Here is a 24129-nt window from a genome sequence, read left to right on the forward strand (position 1 = left end):
ATTAAGATCAACAGATGAGCACCCTGTACATGCCATAGCATGTTTCTCAGGATGTGCTTTGCAACATGTTTCCCCCATATTTTTTTTTCTTTTTACAGCTTCTATAACTTTCAAAGTTTTAATCAATTTAACATGCTATGAAAATCAAGTGAATATGCATTCTCGTGCACTGACAGAAAAGGTTCAAAATGTGTGCCAAATCTCTAGACATTTAATTAATCATATAACTTATAGGTTCAATAGAGCAAACCTTAAGAATGTAAAACAGTTTACCTGTGAGGGCGAGTCCACATACAGCAATTTGGCAGGACTTACAGTTTTCTCTTCCCTTCTTTTTTTTTAAATAATAATTTCTTTTTTTAATTATTATTATTATTATTATTTTTTATCTCAGTAAAATTTACTTGTGCGTTAAATTTGCCAAATATATCATGTACCGCTGATATGATGGAATGAGTCAATGGGGCATGCCACTTGATAGTAATCCGCCGTAAAAATACTGCACCTCTTGCGCTTCTTAATAAGTACTCTCTTTACTTATTTATTCCTCGAAACGGACTCTTTCCGTTTATTTTTACCGTTATTATCTTTCTCTCTCATATATATACCCGTCGGTATATATCTTAGTTTTGAAGCTGTGATCTAAGAAACACCAATATCTCTGTCGTCGCAGAGGCGAAGTTCCTGGAACTTCTTATAAGAAATCGCTCCATGTAATACGTCTCTCAATGTAATACGCGCATTTCATATATCATTGACTCCCTTCCATACAGACAGCAATACACAATGACTTCATAAAATTCTAATTCTAATTCTAAATTCTTGATGATTCCTACCAGTCAGTGGTAAGGCTGCATTGGTCTTTCACTCTGCACAATAAAGGGCAAACCACCTTCACATCAACAAATACTTCAGCTTGAAACTTTTCCACGAGCGTCCTCCGGTTTGCTTGTTGTCCAGAAAGGCTGAAAAGACTCGTGCAGGTCTGATAGGATGGAGCATGGAGAAGATGGGAAGGAGTATAGAGCTGATAGCACGGAGTGTGGGACTAATAGCATGGACTGTGGATCTAAGCATGGAGTATGTAAATGACAAAGCGGAATCTGTGTGTATGGAATGTGGAATGTGTCTGAAATATGTAGCTTGTATGTTGGAGTATGGAGTGTGAAGAAGATGGTGGAGTATGGAAGTTTTAGAGCAAGTGTGTTGTGCTGATAGGCGGCAGTAGACTGGGTAGTCTGTTGTGGTGATATCACAATTTGCGATCGATTGATCAAATTGATCCTAAACTCGATCCTTGTTGGCCAGCAAAGGCCTGTTAGTCTGCAAAACCGGGACGTGTAACTGAGATTTAATGGAGAGATTGGCTGTTTGCCAGTACTGCAGTAACTCCCTCTTCTGGGATTTATGGTGTTTTTGTGCCTTTCCTCTCCCTCAGATCAAAAAATGTGTTTCCATCCATCCAAATGTCACTTGAGCAATTAGTGCATAATGGTGAAAGTGCATTTCCATCAACAAGATGGAATAATTACTCATCGGATAAAACGATCACACCCATGTCACACAGTTACCTTAGTTGGCATGATACTGTGAAACACTATTTAGCCCATTTGTCATGGTAACCATGAAAGTTTTATTGTGACTGCTGAATGCTTAAACTAACTAACTAACTAACATGACTAACTAGCACCACACACAATATACATTACAGTATCATGTGATTTGGGACATGGCCATGCAAAAACAAGAACAAACACCCACTATATTGTGTGTGTGTGTGTGTGTGAGAGAGAGAGAGAGAGAGAGAGTGGTGTTATTAAGGCCTTAGTGGGTGGAGGATCTTGAAAATGGAAAATAGTTTACCATGAGCGCAAAACCACACATATTAACACCACATTGCTGATCCATTTGGTTGATGGATGTTCTGCTTCCCCTGCTTAAGAAATCTTAATGTTCTTTATATTTGTGTATGTAGATTGCCCTACTAAGTACTAAGTGTGTCGACAGGATTTTCATTAAGAGCGTTTAGTGAATAAGATTCTTGCGATGAGTAAATTACAGGGAAGTGCATAATACATTAGGGCAGCGGTCTTCAAACTTATCTGCAAAAGCCTGGTGTGGCTTCAGGCTTTCATTCAAGCCAAATAGGAGGCATACGTGATAGTTGATTGGAGACCAAGATGAACTGATTAAACAAGTGGAATCAGGTGTGACCTCTGATTCTTTGGTTCGTGGTTGGAATGAAAGATTAATGCCACACTGGGTAGTTTGGGCAGTCTTCCTGGCAGATCCTCTCAAGCTCAATCAGATAGGATGGGAAGCATCTGTGAATTGCCATCTTCAGGTCTCTCCACAGATGTTCTCTGGGGTTTGAATCAAAGATTTGGCTGCACCACTCAAGGACAATCAGAAACTTGTCCCGAAGCCACACCAGCATTGTCTTGGCTGTATGCTTTGTGTTGTTGTTGTGGAGAAAGTTGAACCATCACCCCAGTCTGAGGTTGTGTGTGAGGTTGGAGCAGGTTTTCTTAAAGTAGCTCTGTGCATTTTGCTGCATTCATTATTTCTTCAATTCTGACCAGTCTTCCTGTCCCTACCACTGAGAAGCACCTACATAGCATGATGCTGCCACCACCATGCTTCACCATAGGGATGTTATTAACCAGTTGATGAGCAGAACCTGGCATTTGCCATATATAGTCTATGAAGTTCAGCCCAAAGAGTTACATTTTTGTTTCATCAGTCCAGAGAATCTTTTTCCTCATGCTCTCAGAGTCCTTTAAGTGCCTGCTATATGCCTTTTAATCAGTAGCGACTTCTGTCTAACCACTCTACCACAAAAGGCTGATTGATGGAGTATTTCTGGTTGTCCTTCCTGCAGGTTCTCCCATCTCTACTGAGAACTTCTGAAGCTCTTTTAGAGTGGTCATAGGGTTCTTGTTCATTTCACCACAGGTGGACTCCAGTCAAGTTCTAGAGACAGCTCAAGATAATAAAAATAAACAGATGTACCTTTGTTCAGTTTGGAGTAGCTAAGGATCTGGCTACTTAGGTTCGTTTTATTCCAGAAAGTCAGAAATGTTTCCCGAAAAGGTTTTCTACTTCAAAGCTGGGATGCAGTGCTGCTGCTAGTCAAAATGGGGTCCTTTAAGCAGCATTTCATTATAATGCCTTTTCACAGTACATGGTCTACATGAGCCATATGGAGTGGTGGCTCTATTGATAAAACCGTATTTCTTTTGTGAATTTATGGCCAGTTTATGTAAAAATATAGATCTTTGTATGGAAATAGGTTTTAATTTGTAGCTTAGGAAGGTAATGTTTAGGTCAGCTACTGGAGCAAACCACTGATGATAGACATAAAAAAAAAAAATTAAGAGTATGCCTCCGGTGCTCCCTAATGGCACAAGATTTGTGGGTGGGAGGGATGACACTTTTCCACTGTCAATCACAGTGACACTAGCCAATCGTGAACTCCTGTATGAGGAAGAGGTTAGATACCTCTTTCCGGCAAGCATGTTACATTGCGCTCCAGTCCAAAGACATGCATGGCAGGCTGATTGGCATGTCTAAAGTGTCCGTAGTAGTGAATGTGTATGTGATTGTGCCCTGCGATAGATTGGCACCCTGTCCAGGGTGTATCCCACCTCATGCCTGATGCTCCCTGGGATAGGCTCCAGGTTCCCCCGTGACCCTGAAAAGTATAAGCGGTATAGAAGATGGATGGATGTTACATTGCATGAGAAGTCAAAAAGATGCAGTTAAGGAAGGAGGAGAGAGCACATGTTAGCATATGTCAGCACGTGTCACCCTCTGCGGTTGGCATATGATAAGGGAGAGCTGGCTGGTGAGTGACCAAATTGGGGAGAAAATCTGAGAAAAAAGTGCATACGTCCTATTTGTATCTGTATTTGTATCTAAAATTCTGTTACGTCCCTAACTTACATACATATCAACAAAATGGTGCAGTGTGCTATATAGTAACAGGGTGTGGTTTGAGACAGAGCATCAGTTTTGAGATTAATAACAGTGAGCCCCTTTATACTCATTGAATTAATATTCGATAAAGATAATTACAGTGTGTGTGGAAAGTGTTGACAGTATTATTTTATTACAAATAAAAGATCACCTTCTCACCCCTCCACATCACTCACTCTCTTTCTGTGTGTCTCTCTCAGACGATGCAAGCGGCTCGATGCCCTACTGATGAGCTGTCATTAACAAACTGCGCAGTGGTGAGTGAGAAGGACCTGCAGTCTGGACAGTGAGTATTACTGTAATATAACATACCATATTTTATTAAACAGAAGACTGATACAGTATTTGGACCAAAGAAGGCATTTAAATAACTACGACTTGTAAAAATGCTGAATTCTTTTCGTATATAGGTAAGGATCTTTGAAAAACAGTGTTGAGCAAAAGTAAAGAAGCACAAATTAAAGAAATAAACAACAACTGGAAAAAAAAACATTAACAAGAACAATTAAGAGATGTTCCTTTTATCTCCTATTTTGGAGGGAGATTCTCATCTGCATAGAGGAACCCATGGTTGTTGAATGTTTGCACAAGTTTTGAAGAGTCCAAGAATTTATTAGATTTTGTAATTGTGAAAAAAATTAGAGTATTAATATATAAACCACTGATTCGCCTTACAGCCAAAACTATTATCAGAGCTGCTGTTACAGAAACTTAATCAACACCCTCTGACCAATCAGAATTGAGAATTCACCAGCACTGTGGTGTAATCTTATTCAATTTAATTGTACGCTGTACAGCGGTGATCCTGAGCTCACGTCTGTGAATTTTCTGTGCATGTTCTCCATGTGCATGTGTGGGTTTCCTCTGGGTTCTCTGGTTTCTTCACATCTCCCAAAAACATGCTTTAGGTGAAATAGTTCAACTAAATTTTCCCTAGGTGTTTACTTGGTACCAAGGTGTATCCACCGTGACCCTGACCGGTTACTAAAGAAGAATGAATGAATTAGTGATTGTGTAATTCTCATCTTTCTGCAGGCATGTGAGTGTTAAAACCACTCCAAACCACAAGTTTGTGTTCACAGTGAAGAGTCATCACACGGTAACACCTGGAACTGTAGCATTCAGCTTACCACAGGTATATATAAAGACACACACACACTAACACATATTTCCACCAAAACACTTGAATTCACTGGATTCTAACTCACAAACATCTGTCAGTGGGGCCAACACTTTTCTACTGTGCCACTCAAGTACCCTAAAAACTCATTTATTTTGAGGATACTTGCCAAATGCTAGGCTTTACCCTTAGTTAGTGTTCTTACTAGTTAATCAGCTATTTTGAGAGTGTTCGGGCTGATAGAGGATGTGTGTGTACGCTTAATCACAGCTACACAGGAAACAGCAAGTAGTTGATTAACTCGAACAGTAAACTGTGTTCTCAGGGTTGTATTCAGAGTTGAGTTTGACATGTACCGTAAGGATTTAATTAATAAATTGTACAGGTTGGCATTCAGACCTCAATCATAACTACACCGAGTTTGACTAAAACAGATGTGTCTCAGTTACATGCAATTCTGACCTTCTGAACATTTGTACTGTGTGATATTTGTGAAGCACTGTCCAGTGCTACTGTCTGACAGTTTGATGTAACTACAATATGCAGATAGATAGATAGATAGACTTTATAGATCTCATGAGGGAAATTGTTACAGTATGTTACAGCAGCATAAAGAATAACAACGAAATTAAAAGCAGAATTGCAGATCTGCAAACACTGAATATTAAATAAAGATATATATGTGGTCCTCACATACAATGTCAGTGGTTAAGACATTGGACTACTGATTCGGAAGGTCATGGGTTCAAATCCCTGCACTGCCAAGCTGCCACTGTTGGAGCCTTAATCATTACATTTACATTTTTGGTATTTGGCAGATGCCCTTATCCAGAACGATTAAGGGTTAAGGGCCTTGCTCAAAGGCCCAACAATGGCAGCGGTGGGGTTTGAACTCCTGACCTTCTGAGCAGTAAACCAACGCCTTAACGAAACGGTGAGAGATAAAAGTAAGTCGCTCTGGATAAGGGCGTCTCCCAAATGCCGTAAATGTAAATAAACAGTATGTACAGATGGTTGTGCAGTAGTGGGTTCACCTATCACACAGAGATGAGCTGTTGTACAGTGTTACTTCCTAAAAGGTTTATGGCAGCGGTGCTGAATGAATTTGTTGGAAAATGAGCTCTGCTGTCTTCGTAGTGTATCATGAAGGGGCTGGGATGGATTATCCATGATGTCGAGCAGCATGTTCACTGCCCTCCGACTCAAATGTCTTCAGGTTTTATCCAATGATAGTTTCGGCCTTGCGAACGAGTTTATTGATCCTGCTGAAATCTGTGACACGGATGCTGCTCCCCCAGCAGACCACAGCATAGTAGATGCAATCACAGTCTGGTAGACGATAGCCAGCATCTTGGTGCATACATTGAAAGATCTGAGCTTTCTCAGAAAATGGAATCTGTCCATCCCCTTCTTGTACACAGCATCCAAGTTGGTCCCCCAGTCCAGTCTGTTGTTCAAGTGAACACCCAAGTACATGTAGTGTCACAGTAAAACCTATATTTTGGGCTGTAAATACACCCAAAATACTATGAAATGCCATTCAAGGCCAATATTACATACATAAATATGGCAATTCATTATTAGTATCATAATATCATCTCTGTAAAGTCCAAGAAAATGCCATTAGAGGAGACAGCATCTTAGAGACATTGCTTATGTGGAAGATTATACTCCTTTTATTAAAATTATAAACAATATTTAATTAAAGTGAACTGCAAGTGCTGCTTGGTCAAAGTGTCCTTCAAACTTTGGGCAGTTTGTCTCTGAGGTGTGAACTACACACCGGTGATTTTCCTAATCTGAATGGGGCACCCAGAAAATTGACTTAAGCAGCTGCGTGACCCGACTTGGAACACGAGGACGTTTCCTCACATATTGACTTAACTGTTGTCACAGACTCTGAATATAGCCCTCACTCTAAACTTTTTAACCTGTTTTATAAAAGCTCAGGGCAGTTACACTGTGCTTTATCTCTCTGACAGAGGAAATGGGCCGGACTCTCTATTGGACAGGAAGTGGAAGGTTTGAATTATAAGAAGGCTAATATTTTGGCATAATTTATTGAAAAATTATTGGGTTAGAATTAATTTTATTTTAATTTCTCCCCTGTTTTTAGTAACAAACTATAATTTTGACAAATCAAAGCAGTGTATCGGTGCAATGATGATCGAGATCGACTTCCTGCAGAAGAAAAGCACTGACACATCCCCATATGATTCTGATAAAATGGCGAGTGAATTCATTCAGCAGTTCAATAACCAGGCCTTCACCGTGGGACAGCAGGTACAAACTATTTTATATAGTACATTTATTTTACATAATTCATTAATTATGTATGTATTACACTATATTACACTAGAATTTTTGACTGTTTTGAAAAGCGTTTTGAATAGTTCTTGTCTCCAAAAACTATATATTGCAGCATTTATTTATACTTTATATTTTTATTATTATTATTATTATTATTATTATTATTATAATTGTTATTTTAATTATCATGATCCATTATTGCGTCACCTTTCAGACTTTAGCTTAATTGTTCTAGTGATAAGTGGGTATCAGTTGGGCATAATCTCCAAGTCTCTAAGTCTAATAAACTAAGTCATCCTTATTAGTTAATATCTGAACTTTGTGCATAGTTAAACATGGCAGATGTTCAGCACAAAGGAACGCATACTCACAGTCCAGGCAGACAAAGATCCAGGCCAGACACCCAAACAAAGGCTAGTGACTAGGACAGCAAAAGATCATTTTAAATAAAGAAATAAAACTTAGCAATAAAGAGAGAAGAAAGCTGAAAATGTCTTATTACATATACACATGCAAGACCCCCACACATTAACCAGACAGGAGTATAATTGCACAGATTCATAAGACAATAATGAGAAGATGTAAATTGTAATCAGATGAGGCCTTTTGGCTCAGATCAATATATCAACAATCAAGGGCATGTTTAGTGCAGAGCTGGAAACCAGGAAATGAAACAGGAGGGTCTTCTGACAGTAAATACTGTGTGTAGTTTTATTGGTCATACTGTAAAGCATATGGAGCTGCATTTAAAAATAAATAAGCTATACAAAGTCATTATTTATTATGGGAATGCATAATATTAAAGGTGCCGTAACTAACATTATTTACTGCATTAGGTAATATTACCAAATCATGATCTTAAGAATTATAAACCACAAGTTATCAAATGTTAAGAAAGTTAGGTGTCATATGCACTAATTATCATTTGTTTAAATGTTAATGAAATACATCTGCATTGACTAATCTTAATTGAATCCATAACAAAAAAAGCATCAATTAGCAAAAATTCATTTATGTTCCATAATGTTGATAACTTATTGTACTGTACTCTGGTCTCCAGGTATAAATATTGAAAATATGCCAGTTAACATTTTGGTTAATGATGGTCATTGTAGATTTAGTTCAGTTCATTATGAAACAGGACTCAAGACAGGAAATAAGCTCAGGAGTGACGTCTTTATTTGGACTTAAGACTTGCAACGGAAAACCTATCCCTCAACTCGGGATGAGACATGAAGCACAAAACTTAGAACAGGTCTATGCCTAGGAACACTAGCTTAACTCAGGTACGAAACATTCAACTCAGGCAAGAACACTCATTTAACTCAGGCAAGAACACATTTAACTCCAGCATGGCATGAACACTTAACTACGACAAGGCATGAACACTCTTAGCTGAGGCATGGCATGAACACTCTTAGCTGAGGCATGGCATGAACACTCTTAGCTGAGGCATGGCATGAACACTCTTAGCTGAGGCATGGCATGAACACTCTTAGCTGAGGCATGGCATGAACACTCTTAGCTGAGGCATGGCATGAACACTCTTAGCTGAGGCATGGCATGAACACTCTTAGCTGAGGCATGGCATGAACACTCTTAGCTGAGGCATGGCATGAACACTTAGCTGAGGCATGGCATGAACAATCTTAGCTGAGGCATAGCATGAACACTCTTAGCTGAGGCATGGCATGAACACTTAGCTGAGGCATGGCATGAACACTCTTAGCTGAGGCATGGCATAAACTAAGGAACAGGAAAACAGACGGAACAGGAAAACAGACAGAGGACATCATCATGCAACATCACAACCTGGCACCATTCTTCATTCCATCTTCTTCTCTGTTAGTCCTTTCTCCACTTTACTTTAATGCCACACAATGTGCAGCAACAGGAGGGGTTTAAATAACCAGTCAGCCTTCTCTTAATTGCCAACAGCTGGCAACACTTGACACAGTCCTAGCATCCCTGCGCATTTCAAGCACGTGCGCGCTCTGAAGCCACTCGTGTACGTTGTCGCCACAGCGCCATCTGCTGGCGAGATTGTGACAAAACCATTATTAGAGGACCAGGCACCTAATTTCAATGTTGTGAAATTTGGCACACTAATTTGGGAGGGTCTATGGAACATTCTGACCAAATTTGGGCCAAGTGCTGCCACGCTCTAGCACCACCATCGAGTCAAATTTGACACACATCATCTCTGGAGTAAGCCTCACAGAAGTTATTAAAAGAATTTTGAATATTCCAAACAATTTGTCTATAATGGCCCAATGAATCTGACAGTGAAGCCACCAAACAGGAAGTGAGACTGTATCTTAGCAATAACTTTGCACACTGGCACAAAACTTGGTAGGCAACTTCAGGACCATTCCCTGAGTATATGCAAAAAAAATTATGACAGTGTCATTTACTGTTCAAACGTTACAATATCATGCCAAAAATGCTTCCATCTAAGGGCCATTTTTTCTACTCCTCCAATTTTTGTCCAGTCTTCACCACATTTGGCTTACATCATCATGAGACCTGTCCAAACAAAAGATATCATAGGAACTCTGAAATTAAAAATTGTTCTCCCATAACAGACTGGCAAATGCATGAAGCTAAAAATTATTCTTGAATCCCTTTGTCTATAGTTATGGCTCTGATTTCTTGTGATTGCTTATGCAAAAATTGTAGTGTGAATGTGCAGCTCACCAAGTCTGGGTGCTTGCCACCCAAAAATGCTGCTTTTATTATTATTATTATTATTATTATTATTATTATTATTACAGCTACTAGTATCTATACATACTATAGATAGTTCAGTATTGACACATTGATTGTGCATGTATGCGTCTCTGTTTGTGTGTGTGTGTGTGTGTGTAGTTGGTGTTCAGTTTCTGTGATAAACTTTTTGGCCTGGCAGTGAAGAATATTGAGGCAATGGATGCGAGCATACTGAAGGGAGAGACAGCGACTGGAAAAAAACAAAAGGTTTATATATCTCTCTGCCTATCAGTCTACTGGTCTGTTTATAACAGTTAAGATTTTTAAATCTTTTGTGTATTTTGTAATATAATAAAAGGACATAAATAAAACGATGAGTGTGAGAACATAACCATAACAGAAGTTCAGTAACTTTAATTTAACAAAACCAGCTACATTGTTATTTTTGTTAAACCTGAGCAACAGTCTGTTTAAACACAACACAATCACCTCACACCTTTATTTCGATTTTTTGTATCTGTACAGATTGAGATTGGTCTGTTGGTGGGTAACAGTCAGGTGATCTTTGAGAAAGCCGAAAGTTCCTCCCTTACACTTGTTGGTAAGTTTTGCTTTATGAAGACAGTTTTAAACGTGAGCTTGAATCTCACACACTGAAATATGGCCTCTTTCTCCATTTGTTGTACATCAGGAAAGGCCAAAACCAAAGAAGCACGTCAGACAATTATTAATCCGGACTGGAACTTTGAGCGCATGGGCATCGGCGGCCTGGATAAAGAGTTTTCAGACATCTTCCGGAGAGCATTCGCCTCACGAGTCTTTCCTCCTGACATAGTGGAACAGATGGGTAAACTGTCTTATTACATTTCAGCTACTCATGTAGTATACTACTGTCCTGAATCAGTTATTACTTTTCTATGGATTTGTAAAGTACTGGTCAAATAATACAAGTGAAACCCCTAGTGTAGATACTTTCTTATAAGACAGTGAGAAACAGTGATCAGGAGGGTCACGAGTAAGCCACGCACAAAAACAAAACAAAATCGGCTCATGGCAATTTTTCCCACATTGTTGATGTGTTTAGACATGAGTGTGCTCTCTGTCTCACTCTCTGCAGGATGTAAGCATGTTAAAGGTATTCTCCTCTTCGGTCCTCCTGGTTGTGGTAAGACTCTGATGGCGAGACAGGTCGGTAAGATGTTGAACGCCCGTGAGCCGAAAGTCGTAAACGGACCAGAGATTCTCAATAAGTATGTCGGAGAGTCTGAGGCCAACATCAGGAAACTGTTCGCCGATGCTGAGGAGGAGCAGAAGAGGGTAGGTAACAAATAAACACACAAACATGCTCACAGTCACTCAGTTAACTTCCCAGGTTATATCTCTGATGGAAGTGTTCTTATTAGATTTGCCATTTGGGGAAATTTGGAATGGAGTCTTAATCTTTACTCCTTGTCTTTTTGTGTTAATAAATTGCTCTCTCTCTCTCTCTCTCTCTCTCTCTCTCTCTCTCTCTCTCGCACACACACACACTTTGTTTGTGTGCGTGTGTGCGTGTGTATGGTAGTTGGGTGCTAACAGCGGGCTGCACATTATCATTTTTGATGAGTTGGATGCCATCTGTAAGCAGCGTGGTACAGCAGCAAGCAGCACCGGAGTCCATGACACTGTGGTCAATCAGCTGCTATCCAAAATTGACGGTGTGGAGCAACTCAACAATATCCTTGTTATAGGTATACAACACAGACACACAAACAAACATTACACTGCACTACAGTATGTAACAGTGAGCAGCACTCCAATTGTATTCATTCTGTTCCTTGATTTCATTGTACACTGAAGACAATAAAGGAGCTTTATGTCTGTCCGTCTGTACTTTATTGCATGTTACTGTGCAGTGCATAATGTCACTGTATTTCAGCTTTATCCCTCATTGAACATCAGCAGCTTTAAACTGATTACGTTTCACACTTCTCGTTTTCCTCTGTTGTCATTTTACAGGAATGACTAACAGACCCGATCTAATAGACGATGCTTTGATGAGACCCGGCAGGTTTGAAGTGAAAATGGAGATCGGTAAGATCTTAATAACATCTTTATAATACTTTCCTCTTTTATTATCAGGTAGAACCATTTTTTTTAAATCAAGACTTTTTATTTCTGTGAAGAATCACAACAGTTGTCTTTCCACTGCAGGAGTAAATAATCAAAAAAGCCAGTCACATCAAAATCTTAAGTAAGGTTGTCTTGACAGTTATATAGTATATAAGACAAAAATTTCGAGAGGACTTCATACCCATTTTATCAACCAAATTCAAACCAGTGTGCAACTAGACCAGGCTGAGGTCTAAAGAAATGATTGATTCACTGACCAGGTCAGACATATTAAAAAAAGACCTTTGTTGAGGCCCAGATGTCATACAGAGGCTCAAAGGTCATTCAGACCTCTGCAGAGTTGTGTTTTCATCCCCTGGCTAATAGGAGAAACGGCAAGAAAGCCTGCCTCAGAGACTAACCAGTCTTACCTTTTTAATCAAACTTTATTGAATAGATTCAACACTCACAATACAAACAATCATACATATTTACAATATACAGATACACATATTTGTACCATACAAAATATATATAAAATGCACACATATCTGTACATATGCACATATTTACACCTATTTACACAATATGTACACAACATGTACACAAAAAAAAAATTCCATACATTAGGTAAAGCCAAAACTCCCCAGCAAAATGTCATCAAAAATCCAACTTACTCAATCTATAACAAAAAAAAAAGTGTTTGATTGACTAATCTATGGTGAAAGTGCAAATTCAGTGTGTTTCATTTCAGTTAAGGCACGATGATGAAGAAGTGCAATAGCAAATGGATTTCCTATTGCTTTTTAAACATGGCAGAACCATGTTCAAACTTGTTAAACACTGAAAATGCTCTGTCAAACAGACTTCGCATCTTATTTGTGTTGTTCATGAAAATGCAATTTTAAATATACGTTTTGAAATTGAATTTGAATTATGTCACAAATTCTGCACACTTCAGCATCAGCATTTTCTACTTAGCTTTCGAATTTGAATAAAGTCCAGAATATGCTGACATACTTTTCACTTGGATATTTTTGGAGATTACTTACAAACCACCCTTCCACACCTCCATTGTGTAATCCTACTCACCGTGCCTCATTCCCTCGTTCCTGCAGGTCTGCCGGATGAGAAGGGTCGCCTCCAGATCCTCAGCATTCACACGGCTAAAATGCGTGAGTTTAACCTGCTAGCGTCGGATGTGGACCTGAAGGAACTGTCAATTGAAACAAAGAACTACAGTGGTGCTGAACTGGAGGGATTAGTGAGAGCTGCACAATCAACCGCCATGAACCGACACATCAAGGTTAATAACACAGCACAGAGAAATACAACACAGTAACACTATAACATACACAAAAAGCAAAACGAAAGCAAAAAACAAATAAATAAACCCAGTTGAACAATGAAACACGATAGGGTGACATCCCGAATGTTTTATTCTTCTTTCATCACAGCAAACATTTGCCAACACTAATAGTTTGATTATTTACTAAAGAACGACATGTTGTACATTATATCCATTTATAGTTACATTTAATTATTTGGAACCTTCATGGAACAAGTTCTCTCCTGTTTCACTTGCATTATAGCAGCTAGAAACAGTCATTTCCTCAGCAGCCTCTCCTTCTATTTCCCTCTCTTGATGTCTCTTAAAGTTCCAGCTTTACCTCTGGCTGTTACAAAGCTCTGACACTGGAGTCTCCTTCTAAAAATGCTAAATAAACATCTCTTCACAGAAAAATTCACCATATCAACAATTACAAATGTTTTCAAAAATCTGTTTATGTGGCACGCCTGGCCATACTAGTCCCTGTTCAACTTGCTACTATGGAAATTATAATGTTTTCAAAGAAATCTAATATAAATCTCTAACTTGCCTTGCAGCTATAACTGTGGATGGTTGTATTCGGGAATTTTGGGAACATGTGGCTGCTTACATTTGGGCCACAACACCGTATATTTCCATAACCGGTTCTTTTATGTCTAAGCTAAATATTTACCCAGCAATTATCTGACATCTGAGCCACATTTGGGGAAATGTGCAACCCTCTATAAGCATATGTGCAACAATTGTGGTCCGATTGTGTCCAGCTGAAAGTGCTCTATCTTTCTCAGTGTTCCACTGGTTTATGGGGTATGTAAAATCGTTGTTGAATGTGTGTGTGTTTAGGCCACAGCCACAGTGGAAGTAGACCTGGAGAAAGCTGAGAAACTGCAGGTGTGCAGAGCTGATTTTATGGGATCGCTAAACAATGACATCAAACCTGTGAGTAGGATATAGCATTACGACTCCTACATTTCATCTGCTTTTGTTTTGAGAGAATAGTGCTCAGTGGTTTGTTTTATCGATGTTGATTTTATTTGTTCCAGGCGTTTGGTACGAATCAGGAGGATTATGCGAGCTACATTATGAACGGCATTATTAAATGGGGCGATCCAGTGAGTCATGTGCTGGATGATGGAGAGCTGCTTGTTCAACAAACCAAAAACAGCGACAGAACTCCGCTGGTATCCGTGCTGGTTGAAGGTGAGGATAAATCACATATATTTTAAAGATACATATTTAGAAATATAAAAGAATTGGATCAGCTAGGCTCATTATATGGCCTATGGAAGAGTCAAAGTTTGAACAAGACAGCCAGTAGCATTAGCTACCATTAACTCTTCAGTAAAACAAAGCAAGGGTGGCTCAGTGGTTACGGTTCTCACTTACTGTCCAGTAGATTTTGAGTTCAAATTACAAACTGTAATTCATGGCTGACTGTGCACTCTGATCTCAACTTGCTAATGGGCTGGAATATGCAAACTATACATAAATGCGATAATAAAGACTGTCTTTCTTTCTTTCAGGTTAGTTCAAGGAAAAATCCAACCTGAAACATTAACTATGTTTATATTGAAATAATTGTGATCATGTTGGTGATAATTTGTAGGTTGGTGCCGTATTTTCATTATTCATGTTGGAAGTTAGTGGTTTTCTGACATGCTGATGACACAGTGCAACGTTGCTAATGCAGTTACAATGGCATTTAATACAAGAAGAAATTTCTACGATCTCAAACCGTTAGTCAGGGGTGGGTGGGTGGGTTTTTTTTCATGCTACAACAAAAGAGCTTCTTTTCTCACTCACCATTTTCCAGCAACATTCAATGTCATATTAATGAGAAATCCAGCATATAAGAAGTGGCGATATAGGCGCAAACACTGGACTCCAGGTTCCAGAATGCAATGCGGAATACGATGAGGTTAATAACGGTAGTAGCATGAAAAGCGCTGTCAAATCGTATCTGTCAAATGGCATTGTTGGTAATATAGGAAACGGTTGACCAAAGTGAGAATAGACCAACATATTGACGAAAGGACTTTTCATGTAAAAAAGTCAACTCATTAATTATAATGAACAATATGCAAATTGTTCTGGTGGATTTTCCATTTAACTATATTAGTAAATGTTAGTTAGATGGTACTATACATAGGACTGTGTTATTGCCTTAAGTATTGGTTCTTATGCTCAAGGTGTCTCCTATATTTTGGAGCTTGACTCGACTCACTGTTCAGGCGTACACCCAATCCATGGAAGGACTATTTTCCCCGATGATGGACTGTTTTAATTCTGAGACCAGGTGTTAGACACACCAGACACAACATGCTGAGCCTGACCTCTTCCTTGTTTATAAACTAATGATAATAGCTGATCCAAGCCTCTGACAGTGATTGACATTTGACCTTATAACGACATTAAAACCCTCAAGCAAAAATAAATAGATAAATAAAAATAACACAGTCAAAGATGTTTGTTTTAAAAGCGAACAATTAAATATTTTTATTTAGTTAACTTTTATGCTGTGTACAGATTATATTCTGGCTGACAGAAATTTTATTTTGTCTGTTGATTTTCAGGTCCTTCTCACAGCGGGAAAACAGCGTTAGCTGCTAAAATCGCAGAAGATTCAGAGTTTCCTTTCATTAAGATCTGCAGCCCTGATAAAATGATTGGCTTCTCTGAGATTTCAAAATGCCAAGCCATCAAAAAGGTCTGTTATCATCAGTAACATAATAACTAATATTGAATCATTTAATGTACAATTCTTATGCAAGGAGCTGAAAGTGATTTAGAGTGATTAACATAAACATTAAATGTTTAATAAGACACATTATATTATTAAAGGGAGAGAAAAAAAGGTGGAAAGAGAGTGAGAATGTAAGAGCAAAAGAGAAAAAAAAGCAATAAAGAAAAGTGTATAGAACAAGACAGAATGAAAGTATGAAAAGCATCGATAGAAAATCATTTTTCGTTTAGTTGGCCTGTGACAACTTTTACATGCGTTCATTAAAAGATTGATAAATGAGGCTGAATATCTACAAAACCGTTTGAACAGAGAAGCAGTTTAGTCTGGACTTGTCACAGAAGTGGTCCAATCTCACACACAGTTACCACAAGATCAGTCAGTTCCTCACTTCCTACATGGAAATGTCAGATCATTCTTTACTCTGTGTGTGTGTGTGTGTGTGTGTGTGTGTGTGTGTGCTTTACAACACAGATTTTTGATGATGCTTATAAGTCCCAGCTCAGCTGTGTGGTGGTGGACGACATTGAGCGCCTGCTGGGTGAGTCTCACACACACTCTGTTAGTGTGTTTGTGTTGTGGTTTTCATTGCAATAATCTGCATATATGAATTTTCCATACAACGATCCACAGATTACGTTCCCATTGGCCCAAGATTCTCTAACCTCGTCCTCCAAGCACTGCTGGTTTTACTGAAGAAAGCACCACCTCATGTGTGTATCACGCTGATCTTTAATATTTAGTCTGTGTATGTGTGTATAGGTTGTGTATAACGTGTGCATGTGAATAACGTGTGCAGGGCCGTAAGCTGCTCATCATCGGCACCACAAGTCGTAAAGACGTCCTGCAGGAGATGGGGATGCTCGACGCCTTCAGCACTACCATACACATCCCCAACATCAGCAGCGGAGAGCACCTGGTGGAGGCGCTAGAGGTCTTTCACTGACCATATCGTACTCTCTGGGTGGGAGGGATGTGACACTAGGCAGTTGAAGGCATCTCTGAGCTCATGTATACCGAAGAGAGCAAGTCTATGACGTTGCATGAGCACCAGAAAAAAGCAGTAGCTTCACGTATCAGAAGAAGAGAGTAGAAGCTTACATGCAATAGCAGGGAATTACCTAGTGGGTGGGAACTGGCTAAAAGAGGTAGGATGATATATACCGTGACAATTACAAGTTGTTTTGGTGTAAATATTAGTAATAAAATAATAATAACGGATCACATAATTTCCAGGTGTAACCTACTCCAGAAATTGTAAAGCACTTTATGAAAAGGTGAATACAATTTAAACAAAACCAAAATAAAATCATCCAACACCAACTAATCAAATTTACTAATAAATTAAATGAATTAAAATCCAAACACCTAAAGCAAATTAACTCAATTAACCCCAAACCATTTAACAAAATTGTTCTAATCCAAACAGTCAACACGTATGAACATGAAAAAACGAAATAACCAAATGAATTAGAGTAGTCCACACACACAAACACACCTTTCTTTATTTAATTTTGCTTTTTTTTGTGGAATCTGAGTGTGTGTACATGTATTCAACCTTTTGTGAAAAGCCTAATGGATTAAATGTCCTCATAAGACAGGGTATTGTGCCCTGCGCTGGACTGGCACCCAGTCCAGGGTGTACCCCACCTTGTGCCCAAAGCTCCCTGGGTTAGGCTCCAGGTTCCCCGTGACCTTGAAGGATAAGTGGTATAGAAGATGGATGGATGGATAATACAGGGTGTCCCAAAAAGTCTCCATACATAGGGGAAATTAACACTTTTTAGCAAAATGTCTTCCAAAGTTTTTCATACTTTCATATATTTATATAAAACAAACGAAGAATATACATTATATACAGCATCTACTCTGTGTATACAGTAATAGTTGTCAATGGAACGTGGTAAAACCAGCATGTGTATGTGTGTGTGTGTGTGTAGCTGTTGGGCAGCTTCACGGATGCAGAAAGAGCAACTATCGCCCAGCAGGTAAAGGGAAAGAGAGTGTGGATTGGAATTAAGAAACTCCTCATGCTCATCGAGATGTCCCTGCAGGTAAGATCATCTCATTTACGAATCTTTAATAAACTTTACCAAACTGGTATTAATATCAGACAAGCAAACATGAAGTGCTGAGACAGTATTGAGTTTATAATCTATCTGAGTTTATAATCCATCTGCAGATGGATCAGGAGTATCGTGTCAGCAAATTCCTCTCTCTGCTGCGGGATGAGGGAGCGTGAGTACTCTAAACATTTCTATTTAGATATTATTGATATTTTATTTAAACCTAATCCTCTACAGTGTGACCTTACAACCTGAAGAAATAAAGCTACTGTCACACACACGCTTACTGTTACATACCTATACAAGCTCCTCGGCTGTACTACTTTTGACCGCAGTGTTGTAGGACGCATGTATTTGTAAATCCCTGTTCATTTAAGTCTAACAGCTCTGTCTGAACATTGCTATGCAGAGGCACAGCAGCACAGGAACATTTTCTCCTATGACTCACTATTTTGTTTTAAATTTTTTAACAGCAAAAAAAATCACACACTTAATTTTTATTTTAATTTAATTTTAATCAAGGCTTTACTTTTAATTAATACAATAAATAATGTTAGTAAAGAAAACATTTTTTTACCATTTACAAAAAATGGGGGAAATAAGTATTATACGTGTCAACATTTTTTTCAGTAAATATATTACCACTGAAGTTATTCACAGGAACTTTTTGTCACGTTTCGAGTTTGAGGCAGAAGCAATCGCAGATATATAACATTTATTATAATAAACGAACAACAAAACATAGACACTGAGACAACTAGGCAAGATACTGTGGCATGAAACAAAACACGGGAACAGGGAACATGGTAGTCTAAGACAACGAAAGACAGAAACAGTGCAGACAATGACTATATATACACAAGAGTGCTCATTAACAGAACATGAATCAGGTGCAGGTGGTCATGTGACAAGTAGTGCAGTGCAGTGGCTGATGGGAACTGGAGTCCAGAGTTTCCTGATACATGACACTTTTCACCAGACTTTGGTATTAACTCAAGAAATCCACACACATAAAGAAATCCAAACATTAAAGTCCATAAATGAAGTATCAATTTACTAATCCAGCTAATATTAACTTGCACAGATAAATAACATAATTATTTTCTAACTACTTACGGATTTCAGCTGGTTCCTTGACTTACTTTGCCTTGGAGAACTGCTTTTTCTTAGCGTGTTCAATACTTTTTTCCTGTGTCATTCCACTTTATTACACATAACTTTATTTATGGACTTTAATTTTGTGAATTCTTTATATTTCTGGATTTCTTGCATTAATACTGAGGTCTGGTGAAAATTTCATGTGAATAGCCTTGTTGGAAATATATTTACTGAAAAAAATGTTGACGCATTATTTCCCCCACTGTAATATTGCAGTATTGACATTCAGTAGATCTTCAGTAGTTTCTTCATGAAAGCCTTGTTTAGATTGTTTCCGGCCCAGAAATTTGCTCTGCCCCCAGACAGTACAGAGCTCCTCAGCTCTGTCCAGATCTACAAAGCATGCATAGTTTTAATAGAGGTGATGGGATTGGCTAATGGGTAGAAAGGCTTATTAGTGTTTTCATTATGTTTTCATTCACCTCGCCAATATTTTGTAAAAAAAAAAAATAATAAAAAATATGTAAAATGACAAACTGCGCCTTTAATGTTGGTTTGTTTTGTTTTTTGTAAATGTCATAATCATCAGGTTGGATGAGAGCAGTCACATCCTAATTTAACATCTCCATGCCTACTGGTAAGACAACTAATCATAGAAAAGAATAGAGTAGCTATATTAGAAATAGAAATAGTAATATGTAATAATTTGATTAGTTAATTTATGTGTGATAAATACTGAACACTTCAAGCTCAAACTGTAGTGCAGTTTAGAAGCTGATTGGCAAACAAACTGTTGGGCCTTAATGTCACTAGTTTACAATTAAAGAGATAAATTTTAACTCCATTTCCCAGTTGTCATTCCATTTTATTTCAAGTATAGATTCTTATTTACAATTTTAACAAATTTAAATGACTTCTGCCATCATCTCTGAAAGAGGCCCATGTTGCACAGCAGAGGTATTCAAACTGTGGGACGTGCAGGTGAGGAATGAGATGGAAAATACCAGAAATATTTAAAAGACTGTACCTGCCAACCTGTATGTGTTTTTCGTAGGAGCTCCGTGTTTTTAACATCATAACGTGCTCCAAAATATGCCAAAAGCTGTCTTTTTTTTCAGGAAAAAAGAAACCAGCAGATGAGCCAGTTGACATTTGTGCAGGCATTTTGAACTTGCTGATTTAGAGTGGTCCAGGAATGAGTCCTAACACCCGGAAATGAGTTAGCATTTTAGCACTTCCAGTTCCATCGTCCCGAAGTCAGTGGGTTTTTTTTAATGGGTTTTTGGTTAAATGCCTGAAATAAGGTCTGTGGTTAATACAAGCTCAAGATATTTTCACGTTTTATTCTACGACATCAAATACATCAGTAATACCCGACTTGTGATTTTTTTAAAGCTTATACGTGTTTTGAAAAAGACGGTTGCTAACAAGAGGCTAAATGGGACTACAGAGGTTGACGGGAAAATTAAACATCATCATGCGGAAGAGGAAAACTCATCTACTACATCCTCGTCGTGTTAATACTCACACGTTTTTTTTTTGCGTTTTTTCCATTTATTTTACCATTTTTTTCACCATTGCATAAATTAAATAGTCAAAATGTGCTTTTTACTATTTTGTCTTGCTTTTCAAAGAAAAAAAATCAATTACAAAAACTACAATTTCAAAATATTTATTTAACACTGAACATTTTTTTTCATTCCAGCAGGCATAGGCTACCAACAAGGCACAATATAACTTTAAATAAATAAATGAGTAAAATAAAAATATTTTGATGTGGTCATCTTTGAGCCCCCCTTGAATAGCCTATGTTAGGCATATAACTGACTGCTTAAAGAATGTAACACTCTGTAGCCTACAACTAAAAAGTGCATTATAAAGTGCATTGACAAGAGTGCAAAAAATGGTTCTATTGGGTTCTATATGGCTGATTATATTCGGCATATATACCGCTCGCGTCCCTGTACACCTTGTGGAGTATTATAGTAGATATAGTAAAGTTAGATACCTTGTTAATGTTCTGTTCCCTTAAATAAATACGTCTTTACCTGCTTCCGTACTCTACTCCCTTACGTCTCGCGACGTGACAGAATACTCTGGAACAGAAACAAAACAAATGCACGTGTCCACAGTAAACAATGTCACGGTTGTCAACATCCGAAGAGCATGCACTCGTGCACGTAGCTCGTCTATGCGCACGCCCCCTCATCGCTCCAAGTGCGCTGCCAGAAGTGCAGGTCGTGAAATTCGCGCATCTCACTCTGGTTGCTAGGCTATGTGGCACGTCATCAAACACGTCATTGTTCGGTCAAATTTATTCGGCCGAACACTGAAAGTGCTTTTTTTGCTATTTTCGGCCGAATAATTTCGGTTGCCGAACATTCAGTGCATCCCTAATATTTAACATTGTGGGATGACTACGCAGATCTGGGCCAAGACGCATCCTGTGACGTCATCACAACACGAATTCAGCCAAAGCCCCCTTGGATTCACGTGTATCGAACATGAGTACAGCTAAAAGTAACTTCAGCAACCTTCTATAGAAACTAGTGACTAGTTCTATAGTAACTAGTGTTGATGTACACAAGAAACAGACTGCTTATTAGCAATTTATACAAACACACCTTGCTTTGTTTGTAGCCTCACTGCTTGCATGTCGGCAATGTAGCACACAGAATAATGATTTTTGTAAAACAGCTATTAAACAACAACAAACGGGTTATGTCTGTTATCATGACCCGACTTAAATATTGCACATGAGACAGCAAAATAGTGTAGAAATAGGGTTACAGAGTATGACAGTTTTTCTCTCTTTCTCTTCAGAGATCACGGCTTCTAAGAGGAAAGAGTGAAGCTCCGACTCACACCTCATCATTCTGTACCCTTCGTCGTAACCCCCTCACACACACACACACCACAGTGTGTGTAGTGTCTTGTGCTTTGTGAGCTACTGTTCTGGATATTTAATAAATACAGTATATAAAGATGTACAAACTCATCACTATACACACTATTCTGTATTGTGCATGTGTGTGTGAATGTGTCATATATTTAGAGCTTCTATATCATGCAGGTGGGTGATATGTGAGTGAAATCTTGAAATCTAAGTGCGTAGTTGTGTTGTAACACACACTGATGATGTTACATTGATGACTGAGTTTTGGTGTACATTTACACTGTGCTCTGTGTGTGCGTTTGTGTGTGTGTGTGTGTGTGTGTGTGTGTGTGTGTGTGTGTTAGAGCTTTAATCAGGACTGAAATGTTGATCGTGATAACGTTCTATCCGACCTGACCTGGCCCACCACACCAGACACTAAGAGATCACCAGAGATCTAGATTTTAAAATCCAAAGCTAGTGTTACAGGAGCACCTCTTAGCACTGGTTAGCAGATCTTTACAGACTCTTTCTTGTCATCTTTTACCACTCATCCCCTTGTTCATACATATGAAATGATTGTTAAACGTACACCTAAAAAAAAACTTTTTTAACTGCTTTAAAAGTTACAAGAGTCACAGATGTTCACTTATGCTTTTATTGTCTGTTATATGTGCTAAGCTAGCTAATTTAATAATTAGGTGTTAGCTAGCTAGCTGATTCTCTCTGCAAAGTTTAGCTGGCGATGTTAGTGCGCTAGAGTTGCCTGTTTTATGTGATGAGGTTAATTAGTCTCAGCTCTCTAAACCGCCATGCAACTGAGTAACTGTGTACACAATGTCGATGTGGAGCGCTAGAGCTCATTTGTAGTTAGACTAGTCTGCTAACTTTTAAACAACATTGTCAACCCTCGCACATGAACACTACAGAACACTGAGTTCAGGGGTTTTCATTTAAATGCATGATTTAAACTTGTGCTGTGTGAGCTTTATTATGGAGCAAACTAATGGCTGTAAGGGACAAAATGCAAGTCAAAACCTGTTAAATGTGTGTGTGTGTGTGTGTGTGTGTGCGTGTTTAGGTGGTGGGATGGAAAACTTTCAAAAAGAGAAGTATTTGACAAACGAATGGTTCAGTCAGCCAGCTCAAGCTTTAGTGTGTGTGTATGTGTGTGTGAGTGCGTGTGTCCTGAAGCCAGTGTTTATATCACCCGAGTATTTTGATGTGTATAAAATGAACAATCTGAAATATATCTCTCTCCCTGTCTTGCTCTAGTGTCTCTCACTTTCTAAATCCACCATGTATGTGTGTGAGAGAGTGAGATTGTAATGTTGTTTGGTGTGCATTAAATATTGTTTAGTAATGATCAATGATGACTTATTTATTTGGCTTGTGTACTGCTCAGTGATTAGTGCTTGATGTTCACAGATGTGATGTCATGAATATTAATATTGTGTTACTGCAATAAACACACACAGACAGAAACCGTGGCTCGACTCAGTTATCATGCAAATTTGGATTATTATGTTAGTTAGATACAGTTACATTTACAGAGCGCTTTTCTAGACACTCAAGGTGCTTTAGGGGAGGGGGGGGGGGGTCAGGAGTCAGGACCTCAGTTTAACATCATCCGATAGACGGTGCTGTTTTTTCCAGTACAGTGTCCCCATCACTACACTGGGGCATTAGGACCCACACAGACCACAGGGTGAGCGCCCCCTGTTGGCCTCACTAATACCATTTCCAGCAGCAACCTTAATTTTCCTCAGGAGGTCTCCCATCCAGGCTCAACCCTGCTTAGCCTCAGTGGGA

The 24129-nt window shown here is 38.6% G+C and overlaps 2 protein-coding genes across 31 annotated transcripts in view; one reads left to right on the top strand and one right to left on the bottom strand.

Moving 5' to 3' along the window:
• Positions 1–767, bottom strand: part of LOC128622646 (cyclin-dependent kinase 5 activator 1-like) — a 31826-nt gene extending 31059 nt beyond the window's left edge. For 13 of the 16 annotated variants that reach the window (XM_053649416.1, XM_053649447.1, XM_053649358.1 and 10 more), the window contains exon 1: positions 274–578. The gene's annotated coding sequence lies outside the window, so the exon portion shown is untranslated. Of the gene's footprint in view, positions 1–273 lie in introns of all 16 variants that reach the window. The other 3 variants (XM_053649351.1, XM_053649323.1, XM_053649342.1) reach the window with 1 other exon arrangement.
• Positions 746–23802, top strand: LOC128622603 (vesicle-fusing ATPase-like). 15 transcript variants are annotated; one of them, XR_008388435.1, is made up of 26 exons: positions 1009–1080; positions 2882–3052; positions 3619–3847; positions 4179–4264; positions 5014–5113; positions 7081–7120; positions 7215–7381; positions 10277–10384; positions 10643–10718; positions 10809–10964; positions 11235–11434; positions 11682–11847; positions 12116–12190; positions 13327–13514; positions 14382–14477; positions 14582–14738; positions 16112–16245; positions 16753–16819; positions 16912–16991; positions 17078–17212; positions 18219–18332; positions 18461–18516; positions 20032–20079; positions 20378–20423; positions 20561–21962; positions 22266–23802. XR_008388435.1 is itself a non-coding variant. In XM_053649259.1 (22 exons), exons 1-21 carry the CDS (start codon positions 994–996, stop codon positions 20060–20062), a joined length of 2319 nt encoding a protein of 772 aa, XP_053505234.1. In that variant the 5' UTR covers positions 746–993; the 3' UTR covers positions 20063–20079; positions 22266–23802. The 15 variants fall into 15 exon arrangements, 4 of the variants coding, with proteins under 4 accessions (XP_053505234.1, XP_053505255.1, XP_053505274.1 ...); XR_008388431.1 differs by lacking the exons at positions 2882–3052; positions 3619–3847 and having other exon boundaries at positions 746–1080; positions 22266–22549; positions 22683–23802; XR_008388432.1 differs by lacking the exons at positions 2882–3052; positions 3619–3847 and having other exon boundaries at positions 746–1080; positions 22266–22515; positions 22683–23802.
• Positions 23803–24129: the final 327 nt, after the last annotated feature.

The sequence above is a fragment of the Ictalurus furcatus genome, chromosome 2, assembly GCF_023375685.1.
Source record: "Ictalurus furcatus strain D&B chromosome 2, Billie_1.0, whole genome shotgun sequence".
Classification (NCBI taxonomy): Eukaryota; Metazoa; Chordata; class Actinopteri; order Siluriformes; family Ictaluridae; genus Ictalurus; species Ictalurus furcatus.